General features: G+C 37.8%; 1 protein-coding gene across 1 annotated transcript in view; it reads right to left on the reverse strand.

Moving 5' to 3' along the window:
- The window catches only part of BANK1 (B cell scaffold protein with ankyrin repeats 1), a 134713-nt gene that overhangs the window by 87619 nt on the left and 25054 nt on the right, over window positions 1-22040 (reverse strand). Inside the window, 4 exon segments of the mRNA XM_036382683.1 lie at window positions 4696-4838; window positions 7367-7505; window positions 8682-8830; window positions 19978-20043. Of these exon segments, the coding sequence (XP_036238576.1) occupies window positions 4696-4838; window positions 7367-7505; window positions 8682-8830; window positions 19978-20043 (497 nt within the window).

The raw sequence follows: 22040 nt of genomic DNA on the forward strand, positions 1-22040 counted from the left end.
AAGTTTGAAGTAATATTTTTAATATTTTAAAATTTCTCATACTTCAACAGGCCTTTCCTCTAATGACTAGCCTATCAATTTCTATGAATTACAAGTCAGGAACAATGCACTTATTATACAAAGTTATCAGTGCAAATTGCTTCAAGTTTTCCACCTCAACTTTTTGTTTTTCCTCTTACTCTTGGATGTAAAATCTGAGGGCTTAAGCAATGATTTAACAAGCTATGCTCTTAACTCATTGCTATGCTCTTAACTAAACTGTAATGGTGAGCTTCATTGTGCTCCTCTATAGCAAAGACACAAAAGGAAAAAAAGATTAGTTAATTAAAAAAAAAAGCAGCTATGTCTTTTATCTCACATACAGAAGGGCCAGTTCCAGCATTTAGATGAAGATAACAGCTAAAACAACAGGAAAACAGAAGTAGGAATAGGGCCACTCTGCACTATCCAGCTCCATATCATAAAAGGCCTCTCCTCAAGAAAAATTTCAGTTTAGAGACTTTTACTTTACTGCCCATTTCTGCCCCAGAGCACTCACAGACTCCAAGTCTGCTGTGTTTATGTATTTTAACATACCCACACAGATCTCTACAGGCCCAAGAAATCTTCCCAAGAAATCTCACCAACATTACAAACCTGAAGTTCCTGGGGAAGCTTCACCAAAGCCAAAAGAAGCAGAACTGTATTTAAACTCGAACTTGAAGTTAGGCACTCTGCAAGAGAACTCTGAGCCACTCAGGAGTTTGAAAAAGCCCACCTTTTGTCTAAATAAAGATTTACAACACTAGAGAAAATACACAATAGTGCTAGTTTCCCTCTATGCCCTTGCAGCCCCACCAAAACTAAGCTTGTGAGTTTGTAGACAATTCTTCCCACACTCTCTGAAGCACAGCCAACTTCTCTGCTCCAGTACTGGAAATCCTTCCACAAGCCTCACTGCTTGTCACAGCACCACCTCTCCAGCTGTAGACACTGTCTCTATTCCCTCACCCCTTTCCAGAGCAACAGGACACAGCTGTGATCGGAAAATCCCCCAATCTAGGATTCCAAAAGCATCCTTGAAAAAGGAGACCACCAAGCACATATTTTGCTACTTTTGTGAACGATATTACCTACTTTCTTTAATAAGTGCTAACCAAGCCCTGCAAATGTGTGCCACTGAAACACAGCATCCAGAGCCAGTAAATTAGCATATTCCACTGGCTTAGGCAGTACTAACAAGGTTACATTTACATAAAGATGAACGTCTTCATTCGTTGTTACATATCAGACACTACTTTACATGCACTTCCATATCTGGATTGCTTCTGCCAATGAGAATGGGCTAGGTTTAAAAACAGTCAGGCATTTCTGACAATTTTAGTCAGTGATAGAACATGAAAAGCTTCCATACCTAGAGGAAAAGAAAGAAGCATTTCAAAATAACAGCTGTTGATCTAACTGAAGAAGATTGAAATATTAAATACGGTTTCAAATGAAGTATCTTTGGGGATCAGGTAGAGGTGCATACAAAATATCACCACATAAATAATATAGATATCTACAAGTTTTCATAGAGGAGGCTGCAGTTTATTTTCATTCTTCTTTTCCAGCTGTACCTGGAATCCTGTTTAATGACTATGATAAAAACATCATTTAAGATACCAAGTATCTCACAACCATAGGAATATTATTCAGCCAAAGCTTGTCATAAAGACTTCTTCAATCTCTCCAGATATTCTAAGTCACTCAAGCTAACATGAACTTACCAACTTCAGTAATAAGGATATGACCTTAGCTTCATTTTTTTTTAAATTTTGAAACCAAATAAATCTACGCCAGAAAACCCCAACACTAAATAATTGAATCAATATTTCCATTTGGTAGAAAGTCTGAGAGAAAAATCAATACAGCATATAAATCCAGCAGAATGATGAAATGATTAGCTGATGTAAAGTAAAACATGAAATATAAAAAAGTTTAATTATGAATTATAAAAACCTTAATATCACTCTGTACATTAGGTTACTGTAAGAACATAAACTCCCTAAGAGAGTTTCTTGAATGCAGAATTGTGAAAGTGATAGAACCAAAAATAATGATCTTTAGCCAACTTTCACTTTTTACATTCTCATAGCAAATCCATTCAGCATTATGATACCAACTTTTCCTACTTTAACATTTCAGTTTTTTTCTTTCAAAACTCATGCAAAGAAACTAATTTAATTTTATTATTTATTCAGTTACATTTTAAATATTTATTTGCTTGTTTAAAATATCTTGCTGATATTGGTAAATGCTTTTTAAATTCAGAAAAAATTGAACTCAAAATTACAATCTATCAGATGTAGCAAAGAATTTTATCCAAAACCATGATTTATAAAAATTTTAGATTATGTTTAATCTATACCTTAGCTAACACAAATCTTTAATTTCTTGCAAAAACCAGACCCATAAATGCAGAAGTACCATATTTTGATAGTCTCCCACTAAGATCCACGTATTCATCTGACCATCACTAAAAGGAATGGATAGCTGTAATCCAATAGCTGTTGGGTCTTGTTTCTTTGGCTTCATTGGGGGACAAAGTGGAGCATTTCAAAAGGAGCTGGAAAGGTTGGCAAGGCAATACAGAAAATAATGTAAGCATTTTACCAAAGCACTGTGTCTTTGGTACAAACTAATCCAGCCATTTGCTTTCACCACAGAATTTTAATATGGAGATAATTCTCAGATTGCAAGTATTTGTGAAAGTCTTGAACTTCCCCTTGAATCACAGGGTCATATTGCTTTGATCAATAATTGCTGTAAGCTTTTCTATTTTATATCAGATTTGTTTTCCATTGTGTTTGATTGTTACTTTGCATAGATAAATGACTGTTGCCCCAGGATACTTTTGCAAACAAGTTGATAGTCTCAAAGGTTTTAATTATCCTGGTTAAACAGAAGTTTCTACTACTGCTGCTACTTGATGGGAATTCTAATGAGTATCAAGTCTGTTTTGTTTTCTTTTTGTGAACATATTTTAAAGATTAAGGTAAATTATGTTCTGTAAATTGCATCTTTATGATGTAGCTTGTTGACATTAAATCAGGAGCTCATTTTAGGAGTTTGCAGAAAAATTTTAGTTACCTAGGTAGTTACTGTACTGCACTCTGAGGTACAGCAGGTACCATTAAATGAGACACATAGGAATACTTACAGAGGAATTACCATCAGAATACGTTGCCACAGACATTGTGTTGACATGTCACAACACATGACATTGTGTTGACTGTAGTGCTTACCCAATTAAAAATATTCTTTCAACATTAGCTTTTCAGTTACTAAAACAATAAAAATAACAGCATATAGCATTGTCACCGCATGTAAACCCTTGCTTATTATTCAGAGGAGTAAGGTGAGGAAATGTTAAGCATACTTCATAACACTACAGCTGTATCTCCCGGTGTACACTACTGCTCTGCACAGAATTATTTTTGCATTTGAATATGATTTGAATTGCATGTACTTTAATAAATATCAGTCATGCTGGTTAAACAAAGGGTCAAACTCCTGAATAACACAAATAACTGTGGAAATATCTTGTGTGTTGCAGGTATCTAGGTTACCATGTTAATGATAAATTTTAAATCATTATGGCATACTTCTTATGCATCCAGGTTTAAATGAAACCTGTTAGAAGCTTACTTAGATATACTTCAAAATACAGGCTAAAAAAATGATGGATACCATAAAGAATTTAAGAACTCATTTAGTCTTTGAGTTGCACTATTTTTCTTGTGCAACATCCCTGTTTTTCCAGAACAGAAGTAACTTGTACTTGGAAGGAGCCTAGCCTCATCCTTAATAGAACACAAATAATGCAATACATCATATTTTATTAATCCTTTTGTTATGAGTGTAATGCCTTAGGTGGTGGATAAGGTATATTTGTCACAGGAAAATGAGATTGTCTGCAGTGGAAAAACAATCTATTATTCTTGTTCTGGCTTTGCAATTATAATATAGACATCGTGCAAGGTCTGCTTGGGCTACCCACCATTCAACAAATGACACTTGAGATTCCGTGCTTTCTTAATATATGCTTTCTTTTCCTGTTATTTCTTATGTGCCACTGGGAAAGAACATGCTGCAGAGCACTGCAGTCTGCTGTGCTGATCTGAAACACAGCTCAAAACCTGATTTTTTCTAAATATACACAAAGAATCTGCATGGCAACCAGCAAATCACATGAATGAGAATTCAGCAGCTGCAAATGCACTCTACATGAATGGCAACCTACTGCTTCCCATACAAGCTATGCCAGAAAAATTTGGTTTGATGGTGAATGAATAATAACCCTCCAAATGTGGTTTAAGATTACTTGCTTCTATTGGCTTCAGAACACAGAAAAAATAACACTTTAAATGGAGAGGGACTTCACTAATATTTATTCTTATTTTCAACCTTTGGAGTGCAGTGTGTTGCTCATTGGGCATATACAGCACAAAGGATGTTTACATCACTCTCTAAACAAAAAAAGAGCATATAAAATTTGTTTTCTCTTGCCTGACTTGCTTACAACCTGACATCTCAGAGACAAGCTTCTTAATCCTGAGCCTGCTACTGAGCCATTACAAATTACTGTGCAATCAAATGATTGCATACTATCTTAGTTCATTAAGTCACTTACAGTCTATTTTTCTTTAATTACAATTTGAGAAGTCAACTTACCTGACAAGTGAAAGCTATTGGGTCAGCCACTTTCTTTAAAAGGGGTTCAATTTCCTCTAGTGCAGTATAGTATTCAATCTGTGCTGTCCTCTTAATGATTCCCCCACAGTAGACATTTACATATACAGGGCCAGCAGGAAAATCTTATAAAAGAACAAATCAGAACAGCAGCTGAAAACACTTTACAGTCTCAGACAAGGAATCTCAGGGAATGAGTAAAAAAACAGAGAATATCACAGAAAAAGATAGAGTTGATGAACTGACTGGATTTGCATTTCACAGGTGATTCAGTGTAGTCAGTTTTTTATTCAAGTCTTGCAGTCTAACATCAGAAAGCTGACAAAAGAAAATACGTATCTTTAAATCTGTATAAAGCAAAGCCATTATATTGCTTCACATTAGAAAGGAGATGAAAACAGAATGCTTAAAATTTCCAACTGCCCTTTGATAGACTGATGACCTATAATCAGCTCCCTTGTGCCTACATGTTAAGGAAAAGTGCATTTATCACAAATAGACCAATTGCTATTCATCTTATGAAACATTTTTCCTTAATTACAGTCAAGGTTCTCAAAATTGTATTTGAGCTAGGCTGCAAAAATTGCAGTATAATTAATCCATTCCAGTTGTTTACCTTGCAAAAGCCAAGGAGAGAGGCACTTGTAGTCTGTTACTTAGGCGTGATTTGCTCTGTGTGCAGCACAAGCCTACTTTATGAGCACATTTCCCAACCCATTAGTGCTTGTTGTGCCAGGCATTCTGCTGGACCATACTAGCACAGTCTTCTTAAAATACTAACTCAGCCCACAAAACAGTGAAAAAAAGGGCAATTCTGAAAATGGAGAAGAGGAATAGGGCCAGACAAGCTAGACTAATAGTACATCACACTAAATTGCTTAAATGGAAACTGCCCAAATGTGGGCTTTAAAAAAAAAAGACCAAACAAAAAACCAAAAAAACACAGCATATCTCCTATAACATCAGATTAGATGGACCTAAACCAGGATATTTCCAAATTTCCACTTTTCCAGGTTTTAAAACAGATTAAACATCAAACACAAATGATATATGAAACATAATTAAACTTGGCTACAGATCTCTGACAATTTCTTCATATTTCATTAACTTTTCACATTTTATTTCTTCAACTACTACAGAAACCTTCTTGCGATCAACAGTATTCTCACCAAAAAAATTTTGGAAGACTCTTTTAAGATATGTGCAAGAAGAGTGCAGATTTTGTTCTCTGAAATCCAGCTGCAGATGGAAGTTCCCTGCTTGTTTCTGAAAACAAACTCTCTGCACCATCACAATGATAAAGAACTCTCAGCCCACGTGTGGCCATCATCTCAGGACAGCATTCAGGATGAAAATCTCAGAATCAATTAGGTTGGAAAAGACCTCCAAGGTAATTGAGTTAAACTTCTGATGGACCACCAGCCTGTCAACAAGACCATGGCACATGCGCCACATGCAGTCATTTCTCAAACACCTCCAGGGATGTGACTCCTCCACCTCCTTAGGCAGCCTGTTTCAATGTTTAACAAATGTTTCTGTGAAGAAATTCCTCCTGGCCTCCAACCTGAACCTCCTCTGGCACAGCTTGAGGCCATGTCCTCTTGCCCTGTCACTGATTGCCTGGGAGAAGAGATCAAATCCCAGCTGGCACAGACTCCATTCAGGTAGGTTTTAGAGAGTCATCAGTCTTTTCTCCAGGCTGAACAACGCCAGCTCCTTCAGCCATTCCTCATGTGAGTTAATCTTTAGACCCTTCCCCAGGCTCCATTGTCCTTCTCTGGACACAATCCAGCACTTCAGTGTCTTTCTCAAAGTGTTGGGCCCAGAACTGGACACAGCACTCAACTGGTGCAGTCTCACCAGTGCTGAGTCACAGAAATCATCAGGTCACAGAATTACAAAAATATAGTTCCAAGAAGCCACAGTGGAAAAATTGTATCCTATTATCGTAGTATTTCCTCCTATCTAAGGTTATATTGCAATAATTTTATAATAAAATATTATGTAAGTTCCTCTGGCAACTCACAGCATCTAGCTCAATAGCAAACTATACTCTGAATACATAGATGAGAAATGTTTTAATTCTTAACTCCCATCAAGAATGGGGGTAGGTGTGCCCCTTAAATCTGCACAGATCTTCTAAAAAATGTTAAATAGTTGAAACTGTTATCAACTAGTTATGAATGGAGCAATTAAAAAAAACCATTAGGAACTAGCAAAGATGAGTAATACAGAGAAATTATGTGAATGTGAACAGAGAAAAGAAACTATTTCCTGCATCACTAAGAATTATGGAGAGAACAACCAGATTTACTGCATTAAATATAAAATGACACATTTAGTAACAGAGTAATAAGAAAAGAATATTAGGTTTGCATTTTATGGCAGTAATTTTGGAGAATGTTAATCTGTAACTAATCAATGACATTTTAAGACTGCCATCTGCCATTTAACCACAGAAAACCAACCTAATAGAACCTAGGTTCCCATAAATCACAAGGCCTTGCTTCTCTGCTTTATTAAAAGTTATGTGTGCAAAACTCATTTACAGGAAACACCCACTAAATAGCAGAAAGGGAAACTACTTCTTAGAAAAGCTGAAGGGAGTTGAAACTTTTTAGTTTTTCTAAAAGGTAAAGAATATTTTTCTTACCTAGGGCTTTCACATATTTGACCTTCTTGTTCCAAGAGGCTGTCTGCATTCTAATTGGTTGATTATCTGTTATGAATTCAATTTCTAGAGTTTCTTCATCTATTTCCTCTTTCAACAGAATGAATATTTCACCAGGGTTCTACAAAATTAAAATATGTTCCCATTAGTCCTTCAGAAAATTATATTGGAAGTGTAACATTATATTGAAAGTATATTGAAAGAACTTTCCTTCACCAACAGCTTCATGCAGAAATCGTACTACCAAAACATGATGGTATCTCACTGCTTCCTTTAGTATTTCATGAGCTTTCCTTTTGTGTTTCCTTTCTTACATGAAAGACACAAGAAAGTAGGATTTAAATTTAATGTAGGATTTTAAATTTAGCTTACATGAGAATATTTTAAAACAGTATTTTAAATGCATATGTAGGTGAATTGTTACATTTTCTAAGGCCCCTTTATAGTCTAGAAGAATGACATCTATCTTAAAAAGAATAGATGAACCTAAAATACTTTAGACCCACTTAACCTCTTCCATAAGGTGACAGTAGATAGAAGCAGCAGGTGATGTGAGACAATAGCCCTATACTACTTCCTGAACCAGAGGCAGTCACTCCCTTAGAACTGATCTCAACAATGAAATGATGTGTGTAAATTATCTTTAAAAGACAGACAGCAAACAAAATTTGTGACATTCTATGTACACTGCAACCTCCATATTTGACCGTGACCAAGTCCAAGTCCATTCACATGAAGGAATGCCGTGCTGGATTTTTTATTTCCTCTGTTTATGCTGTCACATGTTCCTCACAGCCACTCTGATTAAAAGCACATATGAACATTTATGACACTGCATATGCATGCAGACATATACATATTAATATTTCTGATTTAATTTAAACTCAAACTAGGTCTGTGCTGACACATGCCCTGTGTAATTCATGGTATGGGCATGTATGCATATATACATACACCCATCCTGGATTCTTGCCAGGACAAATGCCACATCTCTCAAGAAGTGCCTGATTATTTGCTCCCTCAGAAATATAAGGCCCACATGACAGTAATATTTCAACTCAAGCTGCAAAATAACTCTAATAGAGCTGTCTCCAAATGACTTCACTTCCAAATCTTTTGACTGCAGCATGGATGCAACACAAAGGCAAAATAAATCCCACTGCAGTCTAGGTGCACTCTCATTCGGTCCCTTGACAATTTTGGAAAAACAGCATATACAGTATGAATGAGATTGCAGCAGGAGAAGGGGAAGAACAGTGACTGTTAACCCAAAGATTTTAGCATCCAGAAGCCTTACCTCACATGATATTCTTCTCGGAAGCACCAATATTGACTGCTCATCACTTTCTAATCTTTCAGAAAGTCCCTCTGTTTTAAAAGTGAGGTCTGTTTCTTCTGAGGCTCCCCTGACATCTGACAAGTTAATATCAGAGATAGTCTGGTGATCTGAAATGAATAATGTGAAACAAGAACATTGTTAATAATCCTAAACCAACAAAACATGGCAATGATTTGGTTTCCAATGTATTACTCACATGGGACTTGGAGTGACATTAAGGACCGCACAGGAAAGCCTGGCAAAATTCCCTTAATGTAAATGTAATGAGATGCCCTCCTTTGATAAAGAGCTTGCCTCTGAAGTTTTGATCCTGAAGCCTTAATTTACATGAACAGGCTCTGCACATATGCTTTGTCTTCCCAAAAAGGGACATGGCCTTTAGACTGACAGTCTATTCACAAATAGTTGTGAACAGCAAAGTCAGGAGATCACCCAGTTCTGTCATCTCAGAATGCTCATACACTAGAATAAAACAGGATTTTTACCACTCTTCCTTTATATGTAAATAAGCATATGATATATGTTTACAACATCAATCCACTTGTCTAGAGGAATCATTTACATGAGGGCAGTGATACCTGCAACATGGTACTATGACAGGCACAGATTTCTTTGGCAGAGAATCCTTGGCCTTTGCCTGCCTTAATAGAAAAAATGATGGGTGGAAGCCATATATTTTTTAAATAGGATAATCTGTGTTTGGAAATGCTATGCCAGTTATAAAGGTAGCTTACAATCAGTTTCTTTTCTGTTTGGCTGTACCAGAAAAGGCCCAAGAGACTTTAGTGAACATAGTGAATCCTTTACCACATTGCAGAATTTTAATCATGAAAAAGAACTGCCAACTAACCACATCTGCAGAGCTCTGACTAAGCCTGGGTTTTAGCAAAGGTATCCTTTACCTACTATGTCTCAGCTGTATCATTACTCCTCCTTTCCAGACACTCTATTACCCTGTGTGAAACACTCCTGCTGCTACCCATCTCAAAGGACTGCAGCAGCTCTTCATCACAGAGGATTAGTCAGTATACTGCAGTCATCTCATTAGGCTATTGATATCATTTCATGCGGTCCAGATTTAAAAAATCTAGACTGGCTGGTGAGACAATATCCTGAGAGACATCCACACTGTCTTGTATTACTGTTAATTATGAAAGACTCACACTCAGTTACATTCAAGGGTACAAAGAACTTTTGATGTACGTATTTTCCTCTTAAATGGATACAGAATATTAAAATAAATTAGTGATGGGCAGAATGCAGAACAGTAGCAATTTGGCTTTGCTCAAAGAAGTACCACTGTCATTTTGCATTTCTTTGAAAGTGACTGAGGTACACAAACCATACAGTGCTCCTAAGCGGCACAGAAACCTTTCCAGACAGTGACAGTATTGGCAATCTACAGTTAACTTTCTCAATTCTCACTTGCCTTTACTTCCCCCATATGCACCAGTTCATCTGATGCAGAATGTTGCCTTGCCCTACCAGTCTTGCCTTCCTTAAGGCATAGATTTAACAAAGCACCTCTTAATAAATGTGTCTGCTACATGCAGCTATGCCATGGCATCCTACTGTAGAATGTTTTTTTATCTAGGGATATGCTTTAATTCTTGAAAGAAGGAGGGAGGGAAAGAGGGAAGTCAAATGTCTATAGTTCCTTTAAAGAAGCTGAAGTTTCCTTCAATATCTTATCTAAGTTAAGCAGGTTCAATGACTATCACTAGCTAGTAAAAACTGCCCATCCTACTCCTGCTTATATTCTCATGCCTTTAAGGCAAAATAATTCTGAATTAAAGCTGTGAATTCAGCATAAATTGTTAAAATGACACTGAACCTACATGTAGATGTACTTTACTAAAGTAGCATTAATTCCATTTGCTTTAATTTACTTGAAAAATTAAACAGGCTACACTAAACAAAGGCTATTCTGTTTCTGAATGAGAACCCACACACAGTTCAATGAAGTTTAACTAATCCAGCTCAGAATACAAGTGCAATAATTTCTCTGATTATCACTGTGAAAACTAGACTTTATTTAGCACTGCCCTCTAGAAAAATGCAGCCCTGAACTCTTGCTGAGGAAAACAGTTCTGATATTTTGCAGCAGCCTTACAGTACCTAAACAGGGCCTACAAAAAACATGGAGAGGGACTTTTTACAATGGCATGTAGGGAGAGGACAAGGGGGAATAGCTTCAAACTCAAAGAGGGTGGGCTTAGAGTAGATGTATTAGGAAGAAATGCCTTACAGTGAGGGTGGTGAGACACCAGCACAGGTTGCCCAGAGCAGTTGTGGATGCCCCATACCAGGCAGTGTTCAAGGCCAGGTTGGATGGGCTTTGAGCAACCTGGTCTGGTAAAAGGCGTCAATGTTTATGGCCATAGAATTGGAACTAGATGGTCTTTAAGGTTCTGTCCAACCCAAACCTTCCTTTGATTATGATCCTATGGTTATGTATGCCCACAGCACATATTTTGGGAATGTATTCACATTTTAAGTTACTTCTAAATCTTACAAACACAGAATCCACTTCAGAAGATAACTCATATGAGGCACATGCTGCTTCTGAATTTTTTCTGCCATTTTAGGCAAAGGAGTCTCATAGAGACAAGAAACATTCCTCTATCAGATTGACAAAATGAAAGGAATGAATAACAAGTCTAGAAGGCACCGGATTCTCAGATGTCAGCCATCTGTCAGTGATTGTTCTTCAAGGATCACATAGATGCATTCTAATCTATGTAAAGTTCATGACAATTTTATTTCTACAGTCTGCACTCTACTTATCAAAGATGATAGCAGTCACTTTCACCTTTCAATGCCAATAATTCATCTACTGAGAACATTAATCCTATTGCTAATAAGTTGGTTTAAATTAGGATAACATTCTTTCTCCTGTTAATGATTGCATTTTAATATTTTTATTATGCCTAGTGACATCTAAATGCAATATCAGAACTTCAACACAGTCACTACTGTAATAGCACAGCTATCCCAACAATAGACAACTAATAAATGTGGCTCTTACATCAAAGACTTGGATATTTAAGAGGATTAGGATTCCCCTGCTGACTTGAAAGTGGCTATCAACTTATTGGCTAAAAATCATCAAGCAAGACCTCCTTCACTACAACTAAGGTCTACCTTACAATCAATGAACCATGTACAACAGTCCAAGAACCACAAGGGTCTATATTATCACTGCAATACAGGCACCAAAGTTTGGAGCCACCATCTCCAGCCCTCAAATTCCTACAAGCAGTTGCACACAATCTGTCCCAAAATGTGGAACATGAAACAACCACATGAAAAGTTATTTGTCAACGCTGAAGAAGCAATAGACCAGAGATTAAGCAAGCCTTGGCTTGTTGGCATTAACTGAAACAAAGTAGCTCATAAAGGTATTAATACAACAATAATGAGACTGTAGTAAGACAAATGGAGCAATGATAGACAGTATTTGTTTTATGTAGGCAGAAGGTGTTGCCAGATGTTCAAGTTTTTTAACATTTAAATTTTGGACATCTTCATTATTTTCCCTCATTACACTCTTGTTTTTAACCTGAAAACAATGGCTAAGGAGCTTCACTAATTCCTGAGGCTTTCAGAAAAATTCAGAATTTATAACTGAGGGTGAAGATGATCTTAAAAATAAAAGGAACATCAATATTATGCTGGACTATGTAAGAGAGAGGATTTGTTAAAGGGTATTTGTTGCTTGGTAAATGTGTTCTTTCAATGTTTTATATAATGGTGACCTATTAGTGAGGTTCTAAAATGTAGCAGTAACAATTAAAATAATTGATAAATAAAACCGACCCTTTCTTGTAGGATCAAAGTATAAGAAATTATTAACTATATCAAATGATGCACAGACAACACTAGGAGCCAAAAGCTAAAAAGAAAGGAAAAATTGATTACAATCTTCCCTTGAGTAAACAGGGCAGAACTACGGGGAATTATCAATTAGAGAGGGTAACGCTTAATTTTAAGCAGATTACTTTTGTTTGCTTACTTTTGACAAATATCTGCTGCTGATGGCCCCATTGAAAGGACTGATCTTACATTTACATTAATTTTAAATACTAAAATATAACACACATTTACTGTAACTTAATTAGGGACAGCACGGATGATTTCAATTTCACTTCAGTGTTCTTTCCCAATTCATGTAACTTCAATACATCAACTTGGTATCTTTTACATAAGACCATTTGAAACACATTATTACTTTCAATTGAACATTTTGAACTAGATTCATGAATGACTTTGAAATTGTATTCCCTTAGATACATAAACTGAGAAATTCTCATAATGCATCTCAAGTCACCTGTGTGTTCAACAACTAATGCTTCACCACAGCTTCTAAGCAACTCTCCTACCACATCATCTACCTTCTCCCTCACCCCCAAATTCAAACCTTTCCAATACATTCTTTAGTTATTCTTACTGCAGCCTACATGAGAATTAGAAGTGTTCTCTGAGTAGTTGCTACATGTTTTGAGTCAACAATGTATGTGACAGATTTAGGGCATTAAAAATAGCAGAAAACAAACTTATGAAAGATTTATGTGTTTTCTAAGGCTACCCATGAAATTAATCTCTCCGACAAAATTAGGTTAGTTTCACAAAAGCAAAATGCCTGCTAGCTTTACACATTTTAGCTCTTCATCACGTTTTGCTAAAGCAATGCCAGCTGAAGAACTTGAAACTGCAATGCAAAAGAGGTCCTCAATTAGCCCTAGATCACACATTGTACAAGAGAATGAGAAAGATGGGTAAATCAAGTTAGGCAGATGACAAGGAATGGGAAGTTCATCTAGCACTTGTGGCCACCTTGCCACGTGAAAGAAAAGTCAGGGTGTTCCAGTGTCAAAGATTTAAAAAAAAAAGAGGATTACAGCAGATGCTTTAAGTGCAGGAGACATCCTGTGTATTATGGCAGGTGCACTCTCCAGCACAACATGAGGTAAAGGCAGAGGTGGTGCCACTGGGTTCTGTGAGGTATAACTGAAAAGGTTCCCATGTAAAAGTGACTTCCCTGCAATTCAGAAGCCTGAAGTCAAATGGTTCTGTGAGTGCCCAGCAGAAATATGGATTAAAGAAGAGCCATACAGAAAAAAAATGAAGTAACCACCTGAAATGTGGGGGAAAAAAAACAGGAAAAAAGAAGGCACATCATGTTCTTCTTGCAATTCGCCACAAGTTTATCATAGACATTTATGAAAGATAATCTTGTTAAAGTGTGGGTATCTGCAAATGCTGTATGAGCTCAGCAGAAAGTGCAGCAGAGTGGGATTGAAAGGGAGCCTCTAACTGCACAAATTGCTCTATAAATTACCCGAGAAAGGCTGTGAGAAACAGGGAGGCAGAAAACATACACCACACTGGGCTTCTTTCAGTGGGACTGTGTTCCTTGTAAAAATGAGTAAATCCCACATTTATGCCACAAGCACTCTCGAAGATATTATTTCAAAGCAAGTCCCCTATTCTGCTCTGCTGAAGTTTTCTTTTACAATGGTGAGAGAAGGCTTAGGAATTAAAAGATTTCCAAAAATTACAGAAAATTATTAATACACACTCAAACACAAAAATGTCTGACTTCATTCCAAATTTCTTTCATTTGTTTTCCGTGATGAATAAATTCCAAACCATGATAAACATATTTATTAGTGAACAAACTTTAAATAATGCTCCTATGTTGAGAGTACTATCTTTTGCAAATATACTGACAGTTATTTTTGTTTTTCTCAAAAGCATTCTCAGCCCCTGTTTCTCCTGCATGGTTGAGTTCTTCTGTCAAAAACAGTAGCTTTTTGTAAGTTTGCCTATTTTGCCCACATCTCCAAAATATTTCTATTACTGTATCTATGGTGTACAACTTTTCTTGCAAATAAATATCAAACTGACAGCTCCTTTAAAAGCTATCAAGAAGAGTTTTTCCTTTTCTGAATATTATATATAAAGTTGGTGTTTATGTCATCTTAGCAACCAAAGGTGCTGTAGTTTTCATTAACATCTATTTCTCTCCCTTAACAGCAATCCCTGAAAACCCCCACATCTATTATTTTCTGAGTTACTATACACATGCAGGCAAAGACTGATTTGCTGTGGACTTACATGTTCATCTAGTATTTTATCATCAGGTATGTTTTTGTGCACAACAATTTATCACTCTGATATAACTGTAGCCTAATGGAGTCATCATGAATGCATCTAAACAGAATATGAAAGACTTATTATGTTTAGCCTTTTGGGATCTGATAGTAAAACCAAAAGATTCTGCCTTCAAATAATTCCCCAAACTGCAAAAGGCAATTTAGCATGAGTTTATCAATAATCTTTAAGAAATAACTTGCATGAAAATGTAGGCATTTCTTTTCATATATACTTTCATATGATTGCGACTGTGTATTCAGAAGCAATCTAAAGTTATAACAATGACCTGGTTCTAACTGGTCTGTGATTTGGAAAACATGTTTGATTTTGTCAGTGCTTTAGATGGATATATTTAGATGCTCCTTGGGACTGATTTTATCTTTTACTGCATATCAATTCATTCTATTATTTTTTTCTGCAATGAAATCCATGACTTTCAGCTTCACCAGCAGCACTAGGAACATGACTACTCTGATGAGTTTGACACATAGCAAGACTGTCCCAAAAAGTTTCTATTAGGCATACTGATTAGTTTGGAAATAACAACTACCTGCCTGAGGTCATTTGGGTGCTGAGCAGAGCTGTTGATGGAGCCCAAGCCTGTTATTTCCAGTTTCTGGAGTCTGCATACTTCTCCACGGAGAAGTAAAACTGAAGTCTGCCCCTCTGTGTGTACCAGAAGTTCAGTTATTGAAGCCTAATGATTAATTATAGAGTTCTTCCATCCACTTCAGAGCTACTGGAGTTCTACCACAGTAAGAACACTTGGGTGGTTTTGTTCCATTTCTCTGTGCTATCAGCACACACACTTCTCACCTCTGCTTCAGTGAAGGATTATACAGCACTAAACATTGCCCAAAATGAGATGTGCTGCTGCAACTGAGACAGGCTATCCTCCTGCTACTGACTTAAAGTAACACTGAAGACAAAAGGACTGATAGCAGAGGCATCCAGGGTTGTAAAACCTCCAAAACTTGTTAATCTGATAAAATCCTCCTACAAATTACTTATTATTGCAAAGGGGCCAGCTGCAGCTGCCAACTGCCTCCTTTACCTCAAAACTCCAATTCAATTCCTCCATAACTGGCCTGGCCAAAACTGCACTCTGTGCTTGGACACAAGAATGGCACACTGCTACCTTTAGAAATACACACATATAAAAGGACACAAAGAGGAGGGTCTGAGAATCAAAACATACTTCAGGGCGGCACAACATTCAAGCTGAAAAGGGGTTTAAGTTTTTACAGGTATCACTCTCAAGGCCCGAGTAGTCATACTTTATTTTGGCCATGTTTGAAGCTACTCTCTTTATGAAGACTGTTCTTTAAAATCATCAAAAAAGAACATGGATGGAAAATCATGAAGTTTAACATTACTCAAGTCCTTTCACAACTGCAGTGGGAGAGGCTGGAGGGAGAGGCACTGGTAGAAGGCATCTCAGCCTTCACCCTGCTCAGACATGTCATTAATAATATCAGAATGTATACTGACACAAAACAATATACTCCATGTTACAGCATCCCTTAAATCAATCTGGTAACAGAAGCTAGCTTGGACTGCAGCAGGTAATTTACCAAAGAGGATGTCTTAGTCTCAGAATGACAGCAGAGCTTCAATACCTGCACAGGGCTCTTATCAATGTCTGGATTAAATTTATGATGCTTTTCTTGATCTGTACAGCTCTAAATTACATGGGATTTGTCTAAGAGACCACATGTCTCCTGTGCCATGCTGCCACAGCTGCTGTCAGCAGAAAGACTCACTTCAGACATGTTTGGTATTAAAGAAGGAAAAAAAAAAAAAGAGTTGTCAGCAGGACTGACTCACTGAGGACAGGCTGCTTTGAAATTTACTCCCATCTTTAGTTTGAAATAGCTATTGACCCTTAAAGTGGGCTAAAAGGTGCACCACTTTCCTGGGAACACAAGAGTGATATTTTTAGACATCTGAAAACCATGCTTGTTTTCTAACTCCTGATTATTTCCCTGTTGTTAGAGTTATGAATCGGAAGGTAATCTGAGGTCTTAATTTTTTAAGACAATGTCCTTTAATCCAACAGAACAGACAGATTTTATTAAAATAGGATTTTAGATAGCATTATAGGAGAAGAATAGCATAGCAGAGGTACTCTTAGAACTCTTTGTCTGCAGAGGGGGTGCCATTTGTTTTGTTAAAAAATGCTGGCCTGTTGTCAGCTTAGTTTGGTAAAGGATACAGATACAAATGTATGCACATACATCTTACCTTGATGAGACCTCTGAGCAGGACCAAAACATCTCTGCTGTTAAACTTAATAGGCAGACAGCTATCACCCTTTAAAATTAGCTTTTGTGCTCCACTTGCCCATCCCTAATTGCTTCAGTTAATCAGTGCTAGGATAAAAGCTTTAGTGGTAAATGTTAAGGCAAAGCTGTTTCACAGAAGGGGAGGAGCCTTTTCAGAAGCTGAGCATCACATAATGGGTACCTAAATCTGAGTTGAACTCTATTTTGTAGTTCCACAATAATGCATTCATATTTTATATTGTGGTGACAAGGTGGTATACCCAGATCCTAGTACAATTGCTTCATTTTTCTACCTTAGTACAAATTATAAATAATGCTTCTTTGGGGAACAGAAAATTTCCTGAGGAACGACAAGGGATAGTCTCAAAATATGGCTCTGTAGTAATTATAACAAGTGCTCTTTTCTTACACAGAAACCAAAAATAAAGAAAACACATAAAAAATTTGTGAGTGGCTGAAGAGCTGATTTATTCTGTTATCACCTACAGGACTGAGTCCTCATATATTCATATTATGGTCATTAGTATTCCACAACTGGATCTTTTCCCTCGCTCAGCAGTAAATCAATTGTTTTCACATCTGCTTGTAGCTCATATTTCCCCAAAGGATTTCAATGATCATATTGTTTTTCCATTTTCCAATGTACTGTCTGACCTTTTTCCTCAAGGCCTTGCACAATTCACTTTAGTCAATCACTTCTTATTGATTGTTAGCGCCTTGCTCATTCCCTGTCTTTGTTTTAATGAACATAGGAGTATTTTTTTAGTGATCTTGTTTTTGATATGTCCTGTCATCTACTCACTGTTCTTTCCACCCCTGTTGCTTTAGATTCCTCATTTAGATTTATCCTTCTGTTCAACTTTCATTCCAGTTCAAGCTAAAATTCCACCTTCTTTCAGGTTATCCTTTCTTTTGTATGATGCTTGTATCTACAAACCAAACAAACTTCAGCTTTCAGCAAGCCACTATCCACTTCAGACCTTACTTAAAGCACCATTCTTTTGGGAATTTATAGGGTTCTGGCAAAAACCCTTTCTTAGCTTATAATTTCTCCTCACACTTCTGTTCTGTGTGTTTCATTCAATTCAGCACTGCATACACTTTCTTATTAGGCAGAAGTATAGAGAAGAGACAGTCCCTGGAAACTTTTTTACATTTCTTCCAAAGTCAAACCCTGTCTGTTTACCCTACATTCTGGAGGGCACAAATATTGGCTAATTTGCAGTTGCCATCTTATCTTTCTTGGCTTTGACTGATGTACTGAATCCCAGAAATTCCAATCGTTCCACTTCTTGGGCTACTTTTCCCTCCAAAGCTCTGCAGTGGTATCAGGTAACTGTTCCCTGTTGCATCCCTACAGAAGGAATGTTGCCATGCATTTTCTTGTACTTGTCTGGGAGTCAGCCATAACCTCACATACAGGATGCTATTACTGGGAATCCCTCGTTTCTAACTGGCTCCTTCACTCATCACAACAATGGATCATCCCTTTGGTCCTCTTAGCAATAAGTAGACATCATTAACCAGCAAAGGCTGCAGACAATCAGTGCTTTCAGGATGACTGCCAAAAGCTGACTGAGATCCACTGTTCAGGGAACTTCTGCAAAGATTTCAAGTGAAACTTTTGCTTTTAATGCACGACTTTCTTTTCTGGAAAGTGCCCAAATCACTTTATTTCACTATCAACCATTCAGTTGACAGTAAACTTGGACTTAAAGCTGCTCTTCAAGCAGCCATAAGAAAACAGAAGTAGCTCAGAGGACTATCTCCTCAGTCCTTTCTTTTCTTGGGACTCTGTTTCCTCTAACCATTCCCTATTTTACTGTCTCATTTTTTGGACATAACAGTGATGAATGAGAGAAATGGTGGGGTCAACATATTTCACACTTGGATGATGAGCCAGAAAGCCTTCTTCATACCAAGACACTTCAGTGCACTGACCCATGGCACATTCAACCCAGGGCCAAAAGAGACATCATAGAAACCTCAACAATAGGTCTCAAGGGATAAACTAGCACAGCTTTACAGCAGCTTTCTGCTTGAGATCACACCAATACAATCCAAGATACTCACAAAGAGACCCTTATCAGAATAGGGAAGGGGGTTGAATAGGAAAGAGAGCCACTAACCTCAGAGTCCAGCAGCACAGAACTGCTATGCCAGGAATTCTAGAATAACTTACTTGTCCCTTTGCATTGGTAAGCATGCTGGTGCTATTAAGCCAATTACTTTGCATCAGTGTCAACCCAGAAATAAAATTCTCCAAGTAAGAACTGAGGACAGGAAACATGCTATATAGCTCTTTGGCAAAATCTTAACTTGCTTTTATTAATCCGTAATTCCTACTAAAACTCTTTATAAATTTTCACAGCTACAAATAAACCAAAATGGCAAACGTCAACAGGGGCTGAAGCTGTGATGCAGATCTCCTCCCAGCCCCGGTGAATGATGCTGCAAATGTGACGTGAGTAGGACTGACATAAATTAAATTTTAAATCAACTCTTTCTTACAAGCAAAACTCCTCATGCTGGGAAAAAGGAAAGCTCTCCATGTCTTTTTTTTCTACACTGAAATCACAGTAAAAAAACCCAACCCTGTTGTATCTCCTCCCCTTTTCACACCTTACAAGATTGTGTGGGTATTGATGTGAGGGTGGATGTCTGAGAACAAGGCACGATCCTTTACACAACTGTATGCTGTGGTAGGGATGGTTATTGCCTTTCATGTCTAACAAGATGTAAGAGAACAAATTTAATTTTCTGAAAAGTACTGGCTTTATGCTCCGAAAGGCAAGGAGAATTCAACTCACCATCTGCAAGAACTGCTTCATAGATGTAAGACACAGAATCTCCAGGATTTTCATCCCATGGTTTATCTAGGAAAAAAGAAGAAAGAAGATATCACACTGATTTCAATTTTTTTTTTAAGATTAAAATCTATATGTATTTTAAATATAAGATAAAGCTATTAGTCTGCAGATAGAAAAAGAAATCTTAGAACAAACCCAAGGGCTAGTACAGAGGAACAGAGGAACTAGCCCTTGGATTTGTTCTAAGATTTCTTTTTCTAGAGAGATCTGTATTTATCCTTTTTCAGTAAATATCCCTTTGACTGATTTTTTTTTTTCAATTTACCAGAGCTGGTGAGAAAAGTGTTCTTGAGGAAGACATTTCCCTAGAAGTTAATATAGGAAACAATGCGAGAGGAGTTGGGTATAAGATAAAAATAGAATCATGCGCATTAAATGGATACAGACATTTGGAAGACAAGTTTTGAAGACAAGACAGTGCTCCATTTCATAACACAATAGATCTGGTTACAGACAGTACCACAGTCACAGAGTGGTTTGGGGTAGAAAGGACCCGGAAGAACATTTAGCTCCAACTCCTTAGCTATGGGCAGCAACACCTTCCCATTGACCAGACTGCACAAACCTCATCCAATCTGGCCTCAAACACATCCAGGGATGGGGCATCCACAGGTTCTCTGAGCAATCCATTCCAGTGCCTCACCATTCTCATTGTAAGGAACTTCTTCCTAACATCAAGCTTAAGCCTACCCTCCTCCAGTTCAAAGCTGTCCCTCCTTGTCCTATCCCCAGAACCTTCTATGCACTGGGCTGAACAGTCCCAGCTCTCCTAGCATGTCTGCAGGAGAGGTGCTCCAGCACTCTGAGCATCTTCATGGCCTCCTCTGGACTTGCTCAAGCAGGTCCACATCACTCATATGTTGCTCATTCCAGAGCTGATGCAGCTCTGCAGGTGGGGTCTCACCAGAGCAGAGGGGCAGAATCCTTTCCCCCACCCTGCTGCCCATGCTGCTTTGGATGCAGCCCAGGATGCAGTTGGCTTTCTGGGCTGTGAGTGCACATATTGATCTCATCAACCAACACCTGTAAGACCTCAGGGCTGCGTTCAATCCATTTTCCACCCAGACTGTATTTGTGCTTGGGATTGCCACAACACATGCAGGACCTTGCACTTGGCCTTGCTGGCCTTTCCAAGGTTTGCATGGGCTCACTTCAAGGTCCTGTCAAGGTCCCTCCAAATGGCATCCCTTCCCTCCAGCGTGTCAACTGCACCACACAACTTGGTGTCAGCAGCAAATGTGCTAAGGGTGCACTCAGTGCCATGACAAAAGAGGTCAAACAGCATCCAACACAGAATCACTGAATGGGTCTGTTTGGAAGGGACCATTGTGGCTCATCTGGTCCAAACCTCCCTGCTCAAGCAGGGTCATCCTGAAACACATGGCAAAGAATTGCTCTTGAACATCTCCAGTGAGGGAGACTCCACAACCTCTCTGGCAATCTGTTCCAGTGTTCAGTCACCAATGCAGAGAAGTTGTTTTTTCTCACATTTAGGTGGAACATCAGTTTCTGTTCATTCTTTCTCATCCTATTGCTTGGCATCACTAAGCCTGCCTCCATCCCCCTTGGCACTCTCCCTTCAGGTACTGATAAACATCAAGGAGGTCCCTTCTCAGTTGTCTCTTCTCAAGGCCCAACTCTCACAGCCTGTGCCCCATAAGATACTGTATTAACATTTTTCAGGACCAAGTTCTGGACTCAGCCTTTTAAGTAAGTGCACAGAGACCCTACCAAGAGTAAAATCTGATTCTGTTTTTCTACTATAAACTTAAATAGGTGTCATACTGCATTTTTTTCAGGGATAAGTGACAATTTTAGTTTGGACAGCAAAACACCCCTTATTTTATCCCATTTCCAAGAAGATGGCACTAATCTAACAGAAGTAACATTATGGTGAAATTACAAGTACCAATTTTGCTATAACAACAGTTGTGTGCAAAAAAATATACAAGGGGTACCTTTACAGAGGTCTTCTCCAGATGCCTTCCAATGATAACTTTTCA

Source organism: Molothrus ater, chromosome 4, assembly GCF_012460135.2.
Source record: "Molothrus ater isolate BHLD 08-10-18 breed brown headed cowbird chromosome 4, BPBGC_Mater_1.1, whole genome shotgun sequence".
Taxonomy (NCBI): domain Eukaryota; kingdom Metazoa; phylum Chordata; class Aves; order Passeriformes; family Icteridae; genus Molothrus; species Molothrus ater.